Source organism: Peromyscus maniculatus, chromosome 21, assembly GCF_049852395.1.
Source record: "Peromyscus maniculatus bairdii isolate BWxNUB_F1_BW_parent chromosome 21, HU_Pman_BW_mat_3.1, whole genome shotgun sequence".
NCBI lineage: Eukaryota > Metazoa > Chordata > Mammalia > Rodentia > Cricetidae > Peromyscus > Peromyscus maniculatus.
Window position 1 is genome coordinate 26,535,312 of NC_134872.1, and position 20,619 is coordinate 26,555,930.

At 52.6% G+C, this 20,619-nt stretch overlaps 1 protein-coding gene across 1 annotated transcript in view; it reads left to right on the forward strand.

The window, feature by feature from the left end:
* The window catches only part of Col13a1 (collagen type XIII alpha 1 chain), an 84,703-nt gene that overhangs the window by 17,711 nt on the left and 46,373 nt on the right, over positions 1 to 20,619 (forward strand). Inside the window, exons 6-15 of the mRNA XM_076557178.1 lie at positions 4,749 to 4,784; positions 5,341 to 5,367; positions 6,338 to 6,364; positions 8,595 to 8,621; positions 8,721 to 8,747; positions 9,478 to 9,504; positions 12,274 to 12,339; positions 15,073 to 15,180; positions 16,842 to 16,868; positions 17,879 to 17,914. Of these exons, the coding sequence (XP_076413293.1) occupies positions 4,749 to 4,784; positions 5,341 to 5,367; positions 6,338 to 6,364; positions 8,595 to 8,621; positions 8,721 to 8,747; positions 9,478 to 9,504; positions 12,274 to 12,339; positions 15,073 to 15,180; positions 16,842 to 16,868; positions 17,879 to 17,914 (408 nt within the window). The remainder of the gene's footprint in view (positions 1 to 4,748; positions 4,785 to 5,340; positions 5,368 to 6,337; positions 6,365 to 8,594; positions 8,622 to 8,720; positions 8,748 to 9,477; positions 9,505 to 12,273; positions 12,340 to 15,072; positions 15,181 to 16,841; positions 16,869 to 17,878; positions 17,915 to 20,619) is intronic.

Consider the following 20,619-nt stretch of genomic DNA (forward strand, 5'->3'; position numbering starts at 1 on the left):
GGTCTAGGCTAAATCTCTATCTATCTATCTATCTATCTATCTATCTATCTATCTATCTATCTATCTATCTATCTACCTACCTATCCATCCATCCATCCATCCATCCATTCATCCATCCATCTACCTATCTACCTACCTATCTATCTACCTACCTATCTATCTATCCATCTATTCACCCATCCATCCATCCATCTATTTACCCAACCATCTACCCATGCATCCATCCATCCATCCATCCATCCATCCACCCACCCATCCATCTATCTACCATCTATCCATCCATCCATCCATCTATCCATCCATCCATCTATCTACCTATCTACCTACCTATCCATACATACATACATACATACATACATACATACATATATCCACCTACCTATCTACCTACCTATCTATCCATCCACTCATTCATCCATCCACCCACCCATCTATCTGTCTATATACACATAGAAACACATACCTGCACACACCATTGGAGATGAACATGGTGGATTTTGGTGATGACCAAAATCAATTTTAGAAAAGAAAAGGAGTTTTGGACACCCCACACTTCTGAGTCACACAGTTCATGGTGGTGCCCTCCCCAGGAGGAGGAGGGGCAGGTGTTGCCAGGGATGGGAGGTGCCTCAGAGCAAGATGAATTTCAGGGATGGGTGGATGTAGCTCATTTACCCTTTTCACATATAGACCCTCTATCCATAAATGTAATGTATGTCTGTTCTTGGTGAATGCTGGTTGTCCAATCAAATGCTGAAGTTCATTCAGAAAAAAACAAACAAACAAACAAACAAAAACAAAAACGTAAGCTCATGACTGTTAGGAAAAAGAACAGGACAGCTGAGACAAGTGGCTAGAAAAGAAAACCAAGCGCCCATGGGAATCTGATTTGTGATAAAAGTATCATTTAACAGTAGAAAGAGAAAGGTGGATTGTTCTGAAATGGGTGTTAAGGCATGAGACAGGCCCTGTGGGAAAAGGCAAATGGAAAGTTTGGTTCTGTATGTGTGTAATGTGTGTGTGTGTGTGTGTGTGTGTGTGTGTGTGTGAGAGAGAGAGAAGAGAGAGAGAGAGAGAGAGAGAGAGAGAGAGAGAGAGAGAGAGAGAGAGAGGGAGAGGGGGGGCATGCCTATCACGATGCACATTGTGGAGATCAGAGGACAACTTCTCGGACTGCCCTCTCTCCTTCCATTTTTCCATGCACTCCAGGGATCAAATTCAGGCCATCGGTTGTCTAAAGCAAAGGCTTTACCATCTGGACCACCTCCCCAGCCCCTGATTCTTTCTTTATAGTGAATCTCTATCCTACCCAATCTATCAAGACAGATTGTCAGTGCAGAATATATTCCGAGGTAATCTGGGCACAGTGGTGCACACCTATAGTATTAGCACTCGGGTGATGGAGGCCAGAGGATCAGGAGTTCAAGGCCAGCCTGTATATTTGATTTGAGGCAGCCTGAGCTACACAAGACCCTGCATCAGAAAGCCAACTCAAAACAAAATAAAAGAATAACAACAAAATACTGAGATGTCAAACATGAAACCATAAACTATATGAGCAAAATATGAACACATATTTTATAATTCCCAGTAAGAAGGCCTCTTTGAACATGACAGAAAACCCAAAAGCCACAGGGAAAGTTTGTTCATCTAAACACGACAATTCTAGGTGAGCAATTCAAAGACAAGAGGTGAGTTAGGTAGCATTTGCAGAAACTGTTCTTAACAAATAGCTTTACTCAGACCAGGTCAGAAAAGATAAATAACCTAACAGAAAAGATTAGTGTAAGCCAGGGATTGGGAAGCCTACCATCCCAGCTACTCAGGAGGCTGAGACAGGAGGATTCCTTGAGCTCAGGAGTTCAGGGCCAGCCTGAGCAACATAGACCCATAGCAATATAGTCTCAAATATATTTGTTTGTTCATACTCCTTATAATACATTTTACATAATAATACATATTCCATAAATAATACATAATACCAGTATAACATATTAAAGTATACACCATAATAATACATTGCCTCAAACAGCCAGCTCTGCAGCCTGGACTCAGCACGACCAGAACACTGGCAGGGACCCTAAGCTCAGCATAAATTGAGATGTAAATTACAGTCCCCTAGTAAGACTTCACTGCCTTCTCCATGCCCAAGCTCTCCAGGAAGCAGACTCCCATTTCCATGTGGTCAATGACAGCATTCCTCCCCAGAGCCTTGAAAAAGCCCTGGTTAGTCCCGGACTTGGCCCTGGTTTGGAAGGATGCGTGCTCCTTACCGGAGCTGGCACTGTAATTAACAGAGCGTGTGATTATCCCAGCCACGTAAATATCAGCTGAGACGGCTGTGAAGACGCTTCTTGGAACCCTTCCCTCCTGACCTCTTCCCCGGGCCTCTCCGTGTCCAGAGCAGTTACTGAAAGTTTACATTGGGAGGTCTCAGAGATTATATTGCAACAGTTTCCGGGTTTCTCCTTAGGCCTATTCTTAGCAACCCCTTATCCTTGAGAGGCCAGTGCCCTCTGACATATGAGTGGTGTCGCCGCTGTCTTGCCTTTGGACACTTGCCACAAGTCAGCCTGCAGCTGACATCAGCTAGTTATTCCCTGTGGGCCAGCACCCGACCCTGACATGGCAAGGGGTCCTATGCCACCTGGCCAGATAGGTGACGTGGTTTCTCTGGGTACATGCACAGATCCAGGGAGCCTGGAAATATTTCAGGGTCACAGCACGTGAGCCCAGAGACATTGTCCCCTGGATGGGATCTTGTTTCTGAACTGCTTCTTGATTAAGACCTCTAGGGATCCCAAGATGCTGGGGAGATGGTTTTGTGGGTAGAGTACTTGCCTTGAGAGCAGCGAGCACCTGAGTTCAGGTCTCTATGAGGCACATTAAAAGCCAGGCACTGTGGCACGCGTCAGGAACCACTGCACTGGAGACGGAGACAGGAAGATCCCCGGAACTCAGTGACCAGCTAGTCTAGCCAAATCAGTGAGCTCTGGGCCAAGCAAAGAGACACGCTGTCCTTAAAACTCATGTGAAGAGCAAATAGAGGAAGGTCTGGCATTGCGCTCTCGCCTCTAGACTCATACCTTGCATATATATAGATGGACACACACACACACACACATACACACACACACACACATACACACACACACACACACACACACACACACACACGAGCATGTACACATGCATACAGTAAACACAAGCATCCTGGCTGGTTTCTGGTACCCCTCTGATCAGCTTAATTCAACAAGTTCCCAATGGTAGAGCTTCTATTTCCAGATACATTACAAGCAGAATTGGTGGTAGTTCTGTGACCTGATGAGATTACATGGTTATTCCCATTCTAGGGATGGGGAAACTGAGGCTTGGGGAGGTTAGACAATGGCTTGGCATCACACAGTTGTTGATGAAGGCTGGACTAGAATTCAGCCTGCCAGAACCAACAGTCTATATTTGCAAAGGAGTTCTTCCATGTAAGCTGAGGGGATCCCAAGCTGAGAGCTGGCATGTCTTTTAGGAAAGCAGGCGAGCCACTGTTGCTGGGCAGGCGGAGAGGCACAGAGGAGACAGGGAGATAACCAGGTCACAGGCATGCAGTGGAGGATGGCTTCATCCTAACAAGCAATTATGAAGGTGTATTGGTGCACACCTTTAATTCCAGCAACCGGGAGGCAGAGGCAGGCGGATCTCGGTAAATTCAAGGCCAGCCTGGTCTACATAGTGAGTTTCAGGATAGCCAGGGCTACGTAGTGAGACCTGTCTCAAAAAGATAAAAACAAAACACAGATTTTTTTTATCACATGTATTTGTGTGTGTGTGTGTGTGTGCACATGTGTGAGTATGGTATGTGCGTGTGCGCACACACATGCTGACAACTTGCAGTGGTCAGTTTTCTCCTTCCACTTCGTGGGTCCCAGGGATTATACCAAAGTCATCAGGCTTTATGGCAAGTGTTTTCACCTGCGGAGCCATCTTGCTGGAGCCTTGAACGATATGAGTGGTAAGGAAACCCTTGTTGGATCCTGAGGAGGGGAGTGACCAGGATCCAGGTTTCTCAGTTCTCTGTTACCTGTGACCTTTGGGTTAGCCACTCAGACCTGCAGCCACAGTTGTGTGTTGCTTGGGAATCCTGAGCATTAGCCACTGGACTGTGACCAGGAAGCAGACAACTGTCTCTGTGGCACTCTGCACCTCTAAGGAAACAAGCCTGGGTGTCTCTCCTTCTGAGAGACAGGGGGAATCCAGAGATGATCCAGCTGCTGGGAGAAGCCTGCTGAGTAGCAGCAATCTGACCCATCCTAGCCTGAAAGCATACATTTTTGAAGGTCAAGTTCTGCAGACTTCCAAACCATCCTTAGATTAGCGGCCATGAGCAATGCCTGTAAATCAAGAAAACAGACCCAATTTTGGTCCAGGACTTCTGTGCGATCCAGAGTAAGCCTCCCCTGTCCTGACGGTCCCATTGGTCTATTTACATGTCAAGGCTCCAGGGGTTCAAGCAGTGTAGAGTATCTCCAGCCACTTCCAGAAGTAGGCCCCAAGGATGCTGGCTGCTTCCTTCCCTCTCCCCAGCTTGGTCCCTGCAGGAACTCTGCTAGGATGCTCCCTTTCTGTCTTCCCCATCCTCCCACAGCCAGCTCACAGGTGATAACATGGAGTCAGAGATGGTCACAGAGATGAACCGGAAGGATGGACTTGGCTCCACCCCTCCTCACTCATCCTTACTGCTCTGTTCTTTTCAGGGCCAGCCAGGCACTCGAGGCTTCCCTGGATTTCCGGTAAGTGCAGAGGGCTCAGATTAGCAGAGATAGGAAGGTAGGTCCTGGGCCTGGCTGGGTTCAAGTGCATCCACCCTCATGATCCCTGAGGCCACATTTTCCCTCCTGATTCCTAACCACAAAGGACCCACTCTATGACCTTTCATGGGCCAGTAGCTCAGGGCTGGGCTCCTGCTACAAGAAAGGACAGAGATATCCATATAGATAGTGATGGCCGGACAGGAGCTGAGTGAGTGAATTTGCAGCTGATACATCCCATTTGATACCCAGATGTGGGCAGATGGTGGGCCAGAGAACGTGAACTGATTGGCTGCTGGCCAGGCACTGAAGAGAGGCCTACCAGGGAAGTGGCAGTCAGGTGGCCCTAGGGTGGCCCTTGGAGTATCCTTTAACCCTTGCCCGTGGAGCCTAGATAGGCTCTAAGGGGCAGGACCAGAGAAGCCACTGCCTCAGTGCTGACCAACACTAGCTTTCAAGGAACACAGTGTGCCCAGGCTGCCTCCTGGGCAGGAGACCTGGGAAACTTGGCCTTTGCATCAAGCCCTTCTCTTTGCAGGGTCCTATTGGTCTTGACGGCAAGCCGGTAAGTGAACCCTTGGGGTAAGTAGACCCTTGAGTTGGGCTCTGTCCTGCTCACTCACCTGGGGCTCCTGGTCCTCCTCCATCCCAGATCATTGAAAGACAGTTGCCATAGAAAGAAAAACTGGCCAGAATGGCTGATGGCAAGAGGAGGAGGAGCTATTTGAGTAAGTCACCTCTGACCCCAGTGGGCTACCATGGGGCAAAGCCTCCGGTGGTCAAGCTGGAGGTCCAGTGAGTGGAGCAAAAGTCACCCACAGACTTTGGTGACTCTGAAGGACACGGGATCAGGAGTCGGGGAAGGCAAGGAGGCAGCGGGAACACTAAACAGGTGGAATAGAACAGGCTGCTCCAGTACCACCCAAGTGCCAAGGTGATTCCTGTTCTCCTCAAAGTTGGGGTCCCCTCCGCCGCTAAGGCTCCATGTGCACACCCAGGTCCACCTCTGGTCACCTTAACCCTTTGGACTTGGTCTCCTGATCCAAGCATTCATAGGAATTGAAAGATGGCTGCTGACCCAGAGCTCTTGGAGTCCCCACAATTGCATGCTCTGGGGCTATCATGCGCATCTCTTAACTCTTCCTCAGATCCTCAGGTGGGGACCTGGTCACCCCAGCCCAACAAACCACATAGAGCCCAGAGGCTACAGTGGTCATGTCTGCTGACCACAAGGTCAGCTATCCCCCGCAAAGCTGTCCTGGGTATATGTCGTGGATGTAGCTGGGGTCCAGGGCGACACCCCAAGTTCTGTCCTCCTTTGGAGAGCAGGTAACTATAGCTGAGAAAGTGAAAGGGAGAAGGGACCCTACCCCCGGGCCAGTCAGCCTGCAGGTTAGGGTCTGGTCAGATGAGTGACAAGTGACGCTGAGAAAGAAAAAGAAGCTAACTGCATCGCACAAGGAGGACCATGTTGGAGCAGGCAGGGTGAGGGCTTCTGTGTTTAGACAATGTACATGAAACCCTTTTCCTTCCAGGGCCACCCCGGACCTAAAGGAGAGACGGTAAGACCCCCTACTTCCTTTCCTTCACAAGACAGGTGGGGGACCAGTCTGGTCTCACTCCTACAAGGGGACAGAGCCTGCCTGTCACAGTCACCCCTAGCTGGGTACACCCCTCACCACCCTAGGTTATCAATCATTCAGGGAGAAGTGATAAGCCCTTCATCTCCCGCACTGGAGACATCCAGGGTGTCACCCTTGACCCGGGCCTCATAGCTCTTAGCAGATCAGCTAGCTACAAGCTCACACTCCCAGACTGCACAGGGGAGCCTTTCCCAACACGCTAACATCAGCACTCTCGGGGTGGGGGTGGGGTGCTCGCGAGGAGAGGGTGGCCCTTTGCTTTCCCACGGTGCCTATCCCAGGACTCTCAAGCCCCACCACTGTGAGCCTGCTTGGAGTTTCCTAGTTTCCAGGTAGATCCAGTTGTGAGTCCGAAGCAGGACTCTTTTCTACATCTTGCCACACTGAGGCCACTCACCCAGATGCCCAGGGGCCCAGAGACTGGCACTCAGGGGGTTCCCACAGGCCAGCAGAGGGCTCACAGCAACCTCAGAACCTCAGGCGAGGGTTCAAATTCAGAGCGTGTTGGACTGGAAATGGCTAGCCTTCCATGATCACACCCTGAACCATGTCTGAACACTGTCATCCTCTCGGTGCTGGGGGGCAGAGGTGATGCCAGCCCCTTCATCTTTGGCCCTGTGAGGGTCTGCAGAGCCTGGCCCAGAGGGATCAGCCCATTCCTGCTCCTGTCCTGCCCTCCTACCGCACATCAGCACAGGCCTCCTCAACCAGGGCTTCAGTGAGGTCTCCTGAAAGTCCACCAGACACTGAGCCCAACTCCTCCCTTGAACCAAATGATAAGGCAACCTTGACAGAAACGCCAAGTCCCCTTGTGCCTTCCAGGGAGCTCAGAACGTGGATTAGGATGTCCATCCTGGCTTCCTGTACACCACGGGCCTCTCAAAATGTAGTGTCTGCAGCGCTGGCCTGCCCCATCCATGCTGAAGCCTATTGTTGGCTGTTTTTTACTCTTTGCTCTTTTAGGGGGCCCACACCCATCTCCCAAATAAATCACATGGAGTATTATTATTACTTATGATTGCCTGACCTTAGCTTGGCTTGTTTCTAGCTAGCTTTTCTTTCTTTCTTTTTTTTTCTTTCTTTCTCTCCTTCCTTCCTTCCTTCCTTCCTTCCTTCCTTCCTTCCTCCTTCCTTCCTTCCTTCCTTCCTTCCTTCCTTCCTTCCTTCCTTCCTTCCTTCCTTCCTTTCTTTCTTTCTTTCTTTCTTTCTTTCTTTCTTCCTTTCTTTTTCTATTTTTCGAGACAGGGTTTCTCTGTGTAGCCCTGGCTGTCCTGGAACTCACTCTGTAGCCCAGGCTAGCCTCCAACTAACAGAGATCCACCTGCCTCTGTCTCCCAAATGCTGGAATTAAAGGCGTTCGCCACCACCGCCTGGCTCTAGCCAGCTTTTCTTAAGTTATCCTGTCTACCTTTTGCCTCTGGGCTTTTTTCTTTCTTTATTCTGTATACCTTTCTTTACTTCTTACTCCGTGGTTTGCTGTGTAGCTGAGTGGCTAGGCCCCTTATGTCTTCCTCTCCCCCTTTTCTCACTCCTTATTCCTCTTCCCAGATTTCTCTTCCTATTCTCCTGCCTGCCAACCCTGCCTATCCCTTTTCCTGCCTTGCTATTGGCTGTTCAGCTCTTTATTAGACCATCAGGTGTTTTAGACAGGCAAAGTAACACAGCTTCACAGAGTTCAACAAATGCAACAGAAAAGAACGCATCACATCTTTGCATCATTAAAACAAATGTTCCACAGCATAAACAATGTAATGCATCTTAAGATAATATTCTACAACACAAGCCTTTCTGGTTCAATGGCCAGGAGAGTAGGAAGTAGGCTGTGTTGGGGTCTCCTGAGGCCCCCAGGGGCAGGATGTATGGTCCTTCAGAGTAAAATACTCCGACACCCAAGCCTCCCATGCAGAGGTCCCTTAAGATGTCAGTGTCTGGAGGAATGGGGTGGGGGGGATGGGGACCAACTGGCCACACCCACTGAGGCTCAACATATAAAGCCAAACCACCTTAGTCAGGTTGGACATAGGCAGTCCTGCCCTGTAGGACTTTGGGACGGTCCAAGAAGTGCCTAGAAGCCCAGCATGTGTCTCAATCCAACCAGGCACGTGTCTCTGATCTATCCACCCACTGACACATGTGCTTTCTTCCACAGGGCCTGGTGGGTCCCCGAGGACAACCGGTTGGTAGCTAGCTCCTCTTCTTTGTCCCCAGCAGGGAGGTTGGGGACCATGTGGTCTGGGATCTGAGCCCTGACACTGTCATTTCCTTCTCTTTGTAGGGACCTCCGGGACAAAAGGGAGAAAAGGTAGGTGCAGCTGAGGCCTCCTAGACCTGTGCCAGGGGCAAAGCCTCCTACCAGGCAGGAAGGGGTCAGAGCGGCTGCTTCCAGATGTGAGTTTTAAAGAAACCCTAGAGACACCGATGATGTGAGAGAAAAACAATCACACTCTCCCCATATATTGTCAGTCTTGAGTCTGGAGACCTGCATAAGTTTGGCCCTGTCCACCTGCCATCCCACAGGGCTCCTTCACTCTGTGGTATCAACTTAGAGCCCTGCTGGCCTAACTTTTCCGTGGCCTCCTACATTCCCTGCCTTGTTCACTTTCTGACCAAGATGGGTAGGTTTACCCCTGGACAGTGGTGCAGGTGCCTGGCATTCTTGGTTTGGGGGGAGGTATTCCCAGAGCCCTGCTGGCCACAAGACATCATAGAGTCTGTTGGCCCCATCAAGACTATTGGGTACTAACCCAGGACATGGGCTGACAACTGAGCTGGACATAATTCCTAATCCTGCCATTATGGTAAGTGGCAGGTAGTGGGGTCTTATCCCTGACCCCCATGCAGCCTCCTCCAGGCAGGCCCTAGGGGGTTTCTCCTGTTGCCTACTAGAGGCAAGGGAAGAGGGACCACTTCATCTCAGAGGGCCCAAAGCAGAGCAGTGGCACCAGCGAATGAGGAGATACATGGTATGTTTTGGGGGTACAGATCTCCCTGATAAGTGCCTAACACCTCCCTCTCTTTCTCTCCCTTCCTAGGGTCAGTGTGGCGAGTACCCACACCGGGTAAGTGATGCTCCAAGCTAAGGGGTGCTCTTTGCTCCATCCTGAAGCCCAGTCACTACCTGGGGGTGCAGGGTAGGGGGTGGGGACCTGCAACCCTGTGTGTAAGCAGGTTGATGATCTGCTTTCAGCTCTGTGTCTGGTGATCATTGATGTGCATGGGACCAGACTCCTAATGGCCTCGTTTGTCTGCTGAACAAGTGTCTGAGAATCTCTAGAATGTGTGTGTCACCTTGCCCTCCATTGGCCAGGAGACATAGATCTGGGTGTTACCTCTCTACCCTGTGGGGTATGTGTGTGGCGGCGGGGTGTCTGTAGATCTGGAAGTCCTGGACACATATGAGGGACTTTTGAGTTAGTCATGGTTTCAGATGACCCAGATCTCCAGGAGGGGAGATCATCTGGCCACTGCACCCCTGGAGGCAGCGTGCATCTTGCCTGTTAGGAACACAGGAAACCCTTCTCAGCAGGAGCGTTATGGAGGGGTAGGATGTTTCTGGACTGAGACGGCGCCTCCCCCTAGCCCTCCTGACCCTGTCTTTTCCTGGCTTCCTCTAAGCATAGGAACCCAGTGTCCACTTGTGCGCTGACAGCAGAGCTCCTGCTGCGGACAGGGGAGGGTGGAGCCCTTCCCTGACTCCTCCCTGAAGCCCCAGTGGGACACAGTGAAGCAACCTGCAGACCACCCCTATCGTGCTCAGGCCTGGGCCACAAGTGTGAAGGAGATCATCGTAGGTGGCCTCCCATTTATAGGGGCTGTGGTGTATCCAGAAACACACAATCTATCGCCCTGGCTGCTACTACAGCCGAGCAGGGTGGGACATAGCGGGTAGAGCCCATCACACCCCCTACCCCACCCCTACCCCCCACCATAAACCAGGCTCAGAATGCACTTGACTCTCCAGGGTCTCTAGCATGGCCAGCCTCTGCCCAGCCTCTCAGGACACAGAATCCCACGCCAGTCCCTGACATCTGGGTCCTTGGACCACCAGTGAGAGGCTGTGTTAGGGCTGGCATGTAACGGGGAGGAATAGGTTTGAGGCCCAGGCCAGCAGCCACACGGGCAGAGCTGGCCTGTGTGTGGCATGCACTTTAGGGGTGTAGGGCCCTGCTGGCCCATCTAGCCCAACCCTGATACAACAATAGAAAGCCAGCTGTGTCTATTTGAAACGATGCAAGATGGTTCTGTCACCCAAAAGCAAGACAGCACATTCCCCTGGCACAGAGACAGTACAAGTGCAAGCGTTTCTACAGTGTGTCATTGACTCTGCAGGGGTGCTTAGGGCATGCTCTCTGCCCCTCAACCCTGCACAAGAACAGAGCAGGGAACGGTGATAGGGAACAGTGATCAAGTCCCGGAAGCTTAGTATGAAGACTTCAGTCAGCCAGGGATCGGGGGAGATTTGAAGACCCACCCAACTGACAGGCAAGTTGATTTAGAAGTGTGAGAGCAGGGAGCCTCTAATGGATCGCTGGCTTTCCAAGGAGTAGGCAGAGGTGGGTCCGCTGGTGTCAGGCGGGGTTGCTAGGTCTGTGGGCCCTCTCCTGCTCCGTGTGACCCCATCTCTGCTGCCCTCCTTTCCCTCCCAAACCAGGAGTCCCCAAGTGGCGTTCTCGCAGCTCTGCGCTCCAACCCGATAATGTCCCTAAAGGTTTGTCGGCTCTAGGTGGGCTCCAGCCCCTCTTGGCTGAGACACTTCCCTGGACACGGAGCTCAATGTTGCACATCCCTGGGCCTCAGCATGGGAGGAAGGGGCTCTGCATGGCTCATGTGTGATAGCTGCCCCTTTGTGCAGCAGGAATAACCTAGAAGGGGCCCCAGGCGGGCTCCTAATTCCCTGGCTGAATGTTGTTTTCAGCCCAGATGGATCATGGTTCTTAACATCCAGCCCAGGGGCCTCTGGTGAGTTGGGGGGCCTTAAACACATGCAGGTGATCCCCCATGGTCTTCATACAGGTTCTAACTTCCCAGTCATCTCAAGTTCAGCCTAGCCAAGCAGGGTGACAAAAAGCAGCAGAAATTACCCCAAATGAGAATTATGTTAGATAATGTGATCGTAAGCTGCCCATCCCCCTAGACGTGGTTGCCCATTCCCAAGACGTCTTTTCTCAGCCTGCCAGCCACCGAACGAGGCCTCAGCCGTACTTAGTGCGTGCCTCACAAGCCACACCCACAGCCAACTCAACCCAGGGAGCCAGGCTTAGCTCCCCTTGACCATGGTCCTCCGATTCGCTGACATCAGCCATTCTTGTCCTACCCAAAAAAACGAACCCACAGGGACCACACGCCAGCCTGGCTCCACGCACCAATTTAGCTCGTTCTGTGGCTCCGACCCTCAGCCCAGCAGCCGCTGTCCACCCGGGCAGGCCCGGGTGGGGCAGCGCAGTGTTGGATGGTGTGTCTGTCATATGGCCTGAGTGGTCTGGCACGGCATCAGAGGTGGGCCTGGCCAGGGAAAGCCCCTCTCCCGGAACTCAAGGAGGCTACTAGCCAGTAGCCGAGCTGAGGCGGGGTGCTTATGAGGCCCGCGCCTTCAGAAGGACAGCTGAGGTTGCCAAAGGCAAGATGAGCATTGTGTCCGTCCCTTGAGCTGAGCCTTAGGGAAGTCGCCCCTCCCCACCCCCATCTATCCTGCGGCTGTGTTCACACTGACCTCTCTTCCCTCTTCCTCCTCTCTCCACTTGGCCTTCTCGGTGACTTCCTACATCGTTCTGAATACCTGTGACCTCTGGCCTCTGCCCTCTGGCCTTCCAACTCATGTCTCTCCTCAGCTGTTGCCTCTCCTCAATTCAGTGCGGCTGGCTCCACCCCCAGTCATTAAAAGGCGGACCTTCCAGGTAGATACTGTGTGGGGCTTTCCCAGGGGCTTGGCACATCTTGGGGGCGCAACGGGGCAGCTGGGGTCACCCACTGTGCCAGAACCTGCTTCTAACGGTGACAGTAGGTTAGGCGGACATCGGCCCGGTGATGCCATGGAAGTGGAGATACACAGCACACAGGCCCCGCCATAGCATGGCACCCTGACAGCCACCACCAACAGGCCTTTTTGCAGGCCTGATGACGAGTCTTTCATGAGTTAGATGCCACCGTCTTTATCGCCACGGATGCAGAAATACAGGCTCAAAAAGGTTCTGTATGCTGCCTGAGGTCACAGAGCAAGGATTTATACCCAGGTTCTGTCCCCATTCCCAGGGTGCCTCGGGCTCCCTCCTCTGTAAATTAAGAGCAGGCATAGTGGCTGTGGTAAGGCAGGGAAATCGAGTCGCAGAGAATGAGTGGACGCACCCACCGTCACAGGACTTAGCAAGAGGGAGAAGCGGAATGAGAAGCAGGTCTCTGATGCCCGTTCCCACACTCTCCCTGCTCAGGCACACAGCCTGCCGAGTCTGACATCTCAGAGCCTGGGTGTGAGCAATGAGGGTGTTTGTAGAGCGGCATGCCCCACAACCCACGGGCGAATAGCTACTCTCCTATCTTCCTGCCTTGCTTACCTCCAAGGAGGCTTGGCCAGCAGCAGGTCCCCGGGGACAAAGCATCGTTGCCCATGCTGTCTGAGGTCACATGAGGCCAGGCACTGCCGGTCTCACCCTTCATCTGCCTTCTATGGCCCGGGTGTCCCCAGGGCCCCAGGGAGCTGGGAGTGGCAGCGCCTTGAGCTACTTGCCTGGTGAGTCCACAGCCCAGGAGCCTGGATACTCAAGTACTTGACTGAATAAGGCTGAAAACTCACTCCGGTGACCAACTAAAAATACAGAGTCACGTGATCCATGTGCAGTCTATTAAGCATTCAGCCCATTCTTGTCGGCTGCGGATCGCATTACCCCCACCAAATCCTTGAGAGCCTCCAGGGCTCCAACGGTTACTCAGGAGGTCGCTGGCAGCTCAAAGAAGCACCAGGCCCTTTCAGGGCCACTCATCCTGATGCCGACAGGCCCCACTTTAGGGAAGCTGAGGTAGTGCTCTTGAACACACATCCCCTACACACACACACACACACACACAGTCACTGTGTACTGGCCTTGCTTGCACTAGCCACTCCTTGATGGACATTTACTGTGTTCTAGGTCCTGCTGTGAGCATTCTGCCTGGTGGGTTGTAAAGTGTGGCTCAGTCAGTAGTGCTTGTTGGGCAAGCAGGATGACATGAGTTTGGACCTCCAGGCACATACTTGTAAACCTAGCCCTGGAGTGGGAAAGACAGGAGATTCCCTAGGGCTCTCTGGCCAAGCCACCTGAGCCTAACCTGTGACCTCCTGGTCCCCATGAGAGACCCTGTCTCAAAAGAAATGAGGACAGCCCCCGAGGAGCGATACCTAAGATGGATGTCCGACCTCCACACACATGTGTGCTGTACATACACACCAGAATCACGCACGATTATCTCATGTAAGCTGCATACCAACTCCCTGTGGGCCATAGTCTAAATTTCCAGTTGGCAGAGGAAGTCCCTAGACCAGTGGCTCTCAACCTTTCTAAAGCTGCGACTCTTTCATACAGCTCCTTAGGTTGTGGTGACACACACACACACCATAAAATTATTTCACTGCTACTTCATAACTATAATGTTGCTACTGTTATGAATGGTAATCTAACTATCTCATATGCAGGATTTCTGAATATATGACTCCCAAGGGGGTCTCGATCCACAGGTTGAGAACCACAGTAGATCCAGCCACCACCTGTTGCTGTATCTGTGCCCAAGACAAGGTGGCCAGGCAAGACTTATCTGTACTGCCCTGACTCAGTTTCCAGAGCAGGGCCAGCAGGAGTTGCCCTCATGGCTGCCGCAGATTCTCTGGGGAGTTAGGGTTTTATACCGTCAGCCATCATGGGACATGAGAAGGCTTACCAGTTTCCTACTGATAGAGCTGTATTGATTAGGCATGTTACGCAAGATGGTCTCAAGTGAGCGGAAAGGGGAAGCTTATGTAAGAGCAGATGCTGACTGATGCGTCTAGCAGATGGTGCTGGAGGCCACTTCCAAACAACAAGGACTTGGCGGATGAGCCCCACTTAACTGAGCAGTGAGCCAGACCAAACCCCGTGGCCTCTGACCTAGGGTCTCATTTGATCCCCTGGAACAGATAATCAAAACCAGCCTATGCTAAGACAGAAAACAAGGACCCCATGCTCCCATCCCACCACTGGGAGGCCAGGGCTGCTGATAAACACGCTCCATGAAGAGAGTGATAGAGGCAGGCTGCAGACCACCTGGGTTGAGCTCTGGCTTCGGGCCAGGCCAGGAGCTGGGCTTGGGTTCAGGCCAGGGGTCATCTCTCCCTCACTCTCTATCTCTGCCACGACCGCCAGACTCTCTCTGCCCTGGGGACCTGTAGAAGCGCCCACAGCTCAGCCCCCTGATGCCCTGGTCCTCTCCCTGCTGCCGTTAGCCCCTGCATGCAGTCACCATCACTGGCAACACAGCATCATTACCCTCACCACCCACCCACCGCCCCCCCACTGCATTCCTAGCAGGGTCCACGGAGGCCTCGGCAGATGCATGGCACGTGGGGGGTGGGGGTCTGACTGCTGCCCTGACACCTCTCTAATGCGTGCTTTCTCTAACTTCAGGGGGAACAAGGCCAGGCTGGCATCCAAGGCCCTCCAGGGCCCCCAGGGCCCCCGGGACCAAGCGGCCCTCTGGGACACCCAGGACTGCCAGGGCCTATCGGGCCACCTGTAAGTGTCCCTCCCTCTCTTCTTCAAGATTTGCTCCCTAGAAGTGCTCTAAACCTTGAAGACAGACCAAATGTCGGAAACGTTTTGTCAAGGACCTGGACATGGGTGGCCTCTGCAAGAAGCTGTCCGTGCCTGAGACTCTACTCAGCTCTTTGCCCTCCCAATTTTACCAACACACCTGCAGGGCTGTGTCAATCATGGTCTCCAGGGGGCATGCTGATAAGCTGCTACCTTATGTCACTGCAGAATAACTGGGAAAAGCCTGAAGGGCCCTTGGCAGCTGTCCCTGCCCCTGGTTTAAGAAAACCCAAGTCAGGGCAGTGGATTCTGGAAAGGGACAAGGGGTGGCCTCCGATGACTGTGTCTTTCAAGGTAAATGCAGGATCTGCGCTGCTGGCCCACCTTCCGGGCATGCTGCTCCAGTCAGTGGGGTCCTGCATCCCGGGTCCTGAGGACCAGCAGTGCCACTCCTGGGGAAGGGTGCCATAGACATTCCCTTCAAGTGACAGATCCACCCCCAACTCACTCATTTTCAAACTCTGGCCGAGACCGCATCCTCCACAGCCGCATTATAGCGGAGATATATGTGTTCAACGCTCATAAAGGCTTCCAGGTAGCTTGAAAGGGATGACATCAGAGTCACTCAAGTTCATGCCCGGGGCCCTTCGGCTGCTCTGACATTTAGCCATCTTGAGACTTTTGTGGAGGGTCCCTGAGAACTGGACCACAGTTCTGGCCACCACAATCTCCCGTTGGGGTAGAAGGACTGGGCTGTAGTGAGAGTCTGTGTCCCTCAGAGCTGGTTCAGCTTGGTTCCCAAAAGGCATATTTACAGAGCTTTACCCCCCAGGAATCCGGCAGGGGTGCGGGGTGGGGGGAGGGGTACTTAGCCTCACCTCCATCGATCTGTAGATGGGAAAACAGAAAAACTAAAAGGAAACGAATTTAGATAATTGAGCCAGACCAAGCCTCCAAAGTGCGCCAAATTCGCAGCTTTGCCAACTACCAGCCTCTGCCCCAGTACTGGGCTCTCGCTCTCTCTCTCTGCATGGCAGCTAGGTGTATTGTTTGTTTGTTTTTTCTTAGATTGTTTATAAAGGAATAAACTCTGAGTATCTTTTACACCAGTGGAAACAGACTAGACCTAACTTCTTGGTTTTCTCCAGCCCACGTTTTTTGCCTAGACCTCTGCCCAAGACCACAGTACCCAACCACCCTGGCCTCTCTCTCCCTTGGTACCCACAGGCCCCTGTACCCATACCAGCTCACCATAGCCAGCTGCTGTGGTTGCCTCCGGGCAGAGGGGGGCCGACAGGCTCTTCTTCAGGGGTTCGGGGCCAAGGGCAAGATTGGGACTTTGTTGGGCAAGGTCAGCTTTCCAGCAAGGGGCCTAAATTAGGAGGTACAGGGGTAAAGGATCTTTACGAAGCCACACTGCCAATTTAGCCCCAGGCCACTGACCTACTTTCCAGTGGGCAAGCACAGCACAGTTGCCCACAGTGCCCACATGGCTCCAATCAGGGATGCTAGCCTGGTGTCCCCATGTGCCCTCCCTAGGTTTCAGCTTCTCTCCGGGACACCCTGGAGCTATCTGGGGCTCTCTGCTCCAGCCTCCACTGTGAACATGACTAACCCCATTCACCTTCTCCTTCCTTTTACAGGGTTTACCTGGGCCTCCTGGACCAAAGGTAAGTACTCCCCTAAGTGATAAGAGGTGCTATAGAGAAAGCATTCCCTGTAGGGGTGTCCACTGAGAAAGGCTGAAGCTGAGTGATGGATTAAACGTGGTCCACTTCTAAAATGTCACCTCCTCTTTAAGAACTTTTGATCTCACCAGGTAGCATCTTTTTTTGGGTGGGCAAGCCGGCTAAGCAAGGGCTATGTTTGGCATAGAAAGTACACTGCAGGGTTAGAGGTGCAGTTTGGTGGCTGAGGGGTTTCCTGGAATACAGGAGGCCCTGGGTTTGAATCCCCAGCGCTTCATAAACAAAGTGTGATGCTTATGCCCACAGCCGGAAAGCAGAGGCAGGGAGATCAGAAAGTTCAAGGTTATCTGTGGCTACATAACAAGCTAGAGGCCAGCCTGGGCTACATGAGACCCTGTCTTTAAAAACAAAACCAAAGGGTTTTTTTGTTTTGTTTTGTTTTGTATGTTTGTTTTTTTAAAGAAAGACAAAGGCACACTCTTGGATGCCTGGGGAGTTTGTGTCTAGCTGGAAACACGAGGCAGACAGATGTCGTGACATGGTCACAGTGTCTCCCAAAGCTGTCCGATATGGAAAGACCTCCAAAGTGACCTGGTCTCTTGGGAAATGTTGCCTGGAAGCCCAGGCTGGCAAAGGCACTGTCACTTTGAAGTCAGGAGCCCTGGGGACCAAAGGGCATGAAACACTGAGGGTGGCCACCACTCTGTAAACGTGGAAGCAGAGAGCCGGGAGGGGCCGGGAGAAGACTCTTTGGTAGAACCCAAACTGGATGTCCCGAATCTCCAACAAGCTGACCCCTCGCAGCAACCTTCAGCCATTAGGACAGTATCCGGGGACCTCGGAGGGCAGAGGGCTGTTGCTCCAGGAATAGCTGGGTCCGGGGGACGGCCAGAGACCAGGGGGGTCATGGGGAGGCAGAAGGTGACATTGTGTCTCAAGGGGCACCAGCTGGTCTGGCATGGAAAGCCATTTGGATTTTCTTTCTTCCCCAGGGAGACCCCGGGATCCAGGGCTACCATGGCCGCAAGGTAAGCAGGAGGTGGGGGACACTGCCTCTCCTGTGGGGAACCCAAGAGGGGCCTCATTACAGGGATGCACACAGGCCAGGGCTGGGTGGGGAGCAGCATAAACTCACACCTGTGCCAGCCGTGTGAGCCTCCTTGTTTATAAGGTTGTCCGAACACTCGGGGAAGGACAGGAACAGATGGGACGGGGCCTTGCCCAGCTAGTGGCCCAATCCAACCTCAAGTAAGGAAGTGACTCTCTCCTTGACCTGGCTGGCAATGTCTGGTGTCTGGACTGGGTGAGCCAGAATACTGGACCCCTCTAACACAAGCTCCATGCTGAGCCTGGAAGTGGGTATAGACAGACCCAGCCCTGCTCTTGGGCAGTTCTCAGGCCAGACCGATAAGCATGCCCACACAGATTGCCTTACTAGACGCAAACTGTTAAGTGCCTACCACTACAAAGCACTCTGAAAGCAGGGTGGAAAGACTGAGCCCAAGTGGGAAGAGTTGGGGAAGCTTCCTGGGAGAAAGCAGCCAAGTGCTCAACCGTATGAGTGGGTGTATCAGCTAGCTAGTGCTGTGTAACAAAAGATCCCAAATGGGCTGACTTAAAATCATGATTATTTCTTATGTTTCTGTGGATTGGTGGCCTGGGGTTCTACAGTGCTACCTGGGTTCACAGGAGTAGAAGTTAGGAGGGCAGAGATTATTCGGTCCTGGGGTGGTGCTGGCTGGGTGGATTCTACTCTCCAGGTGCCTTTCATCTTCCAGCAGGCTGGATGGGCTTCCCCACAGCAAGGTAGGCCCAGGACAGCCTTCAAGGTGGGCAGGTTCAAATACATGAGCACGCTCCCAGCATCATCTCATGCCACATTCCCTAAGGACCTTCCGCTCAGATGAGTCACACGGCCAAGTCACCTGCAACAGCATAGGAAGAGACCTAGTTCTGACTGATCGGCGGAAGGGGTAGAAAAGCTTTGTGACCTCTGTGGCCCTTTAGCAAATCTGAAAGGAAATAGTATTTTAGACAAGGAAACCGTCTGAGCCAAGGCCCGGAAGCAGTTACTACCACAACCATAAGTGTGTAATGCTTTCAATGACTGCTAGTACTTATGAATGCCAGCTGTAGGCCAAGCATTATCCTTCAATCGACCGATATTGTTCCCAATCCTATACCCCTTTGGGGCTGCTGTAATTTACTCCCACCTTGAAAATGGGAAAACCGAGGCTCTCCCAAGTCTCAGCTAGGAGAAGTCAGAACAAGAATTCAAGTCAGGTTTGGGTCCATCACATGGTACCAGATTCTACAAGGATCTCAGCCATTGGCTAGGGAAGCTCCAGAATCCTCCAGAACCTTCCAGAAGGGGGAAATGCAGCAGGAAGGAGAGGTATGGGTGAGGGAAGGAATCTTGGAAAAGGAGACTCCACTCAGCTAGGATGTACACGCCTCACTCTCCCGGTTCTGGTAGCTGCCATTGCCGCGGTGTTTTATGGGTGCCTGGTGGGGGAAATGGTGAGACACGAGAGATCTTTAATTAGTTCTGCATAAACTGAGAGGCTCGCGCTGTGTCAGGAAGTGGAAATTATAGCCCCACGGTTGCTTCCATCCACTCTCTCAGACTCACAAAATTTACTGCCTCCCAGTGCAGCCCGGGTCGGTTTTCCCATTAGTAGTCAGATGGGTTCTTTCAAGCTGCGAAGGGGTGGGGCGCTGGCGGAGGGGCCCCTGGGATCATGGTGATGCCCTTGGCTGGGACTGTTGTGACCAGTGGTGTCTACCTCTGCTACAAACAAGTGTAATACTTCAAAAACAAAGCCTGGGAAATTGTTGTCTTGAGGCTGGTGAGGGCCCAGCTGTGGGCTAGGGTATACTGGAGGGCCTGGACATGTGCGTGGCCATCCTCTATGTGGGTAGATGATAGCAAGGTGCATTCAGCCCAGGCATCCCTGCATTGGCAAAGGAATGGCATAATACCGTTGAGGAAGGGGCAACTCCTGGGGAGGAGGAGGCTGGCTCAGGCACAGAGTGCCCTAGCCTGACAGGAGAACGGCCTACGCTGCTCTCCCAGGACTAGATGTGAGCAAGGACTATGGTGGCCCTCCAGAAAAGCAGTTCTGGCTCCATCCAAGAAAGACACTTCCAAATGCCAGGTGCCAGGGAGAGAGCCAGAGGCTTGGAACTACTGGCCCGGACTGTTTATGGTTGCTTCTGCAGCAGTCAAGGTTACAATCCCTTCTTGCTCAGGGAAGCCACGGCTTCCTGGAGACGGACTGTCCACACATGTTCCCTAGGGGCCTTACACAGCTTTGTGAGCCTCTTGGCACCTTGGTTGCCATCTTTTCATCTTGTGTCTAGGGCAGTCAGAGCCTCCTCAGCCTTAGGGACTCCGGAGTAGCCCCCTCTGCCCCTCCCCCCATGCTGAGTTCTTTATCTGGTCTCTTTGCTAGGCTACGCCCCTCTGCTCCTCCATAGAAGTCTCCTTTCGTAGTTTCTAACAGCCAAGGCCATAGCTGCCCCCTCTACCTCTGTGAACCTTCACCCCTCCCAGCCACCTCCCAGGGCACCTCAGCAACCCCACACCCATGCCACTAACTCCCCCTCCTCTGGGACCAGTGCCTCCTAGTCCGCGAGCAGAGGGGTCCCCTGCAAGGAGACAGACAGGCACCCTGGGACCGTGGCATCTTGACGCCGGCAATCCTCATGTCCAAACAGACACTGGCTTCCC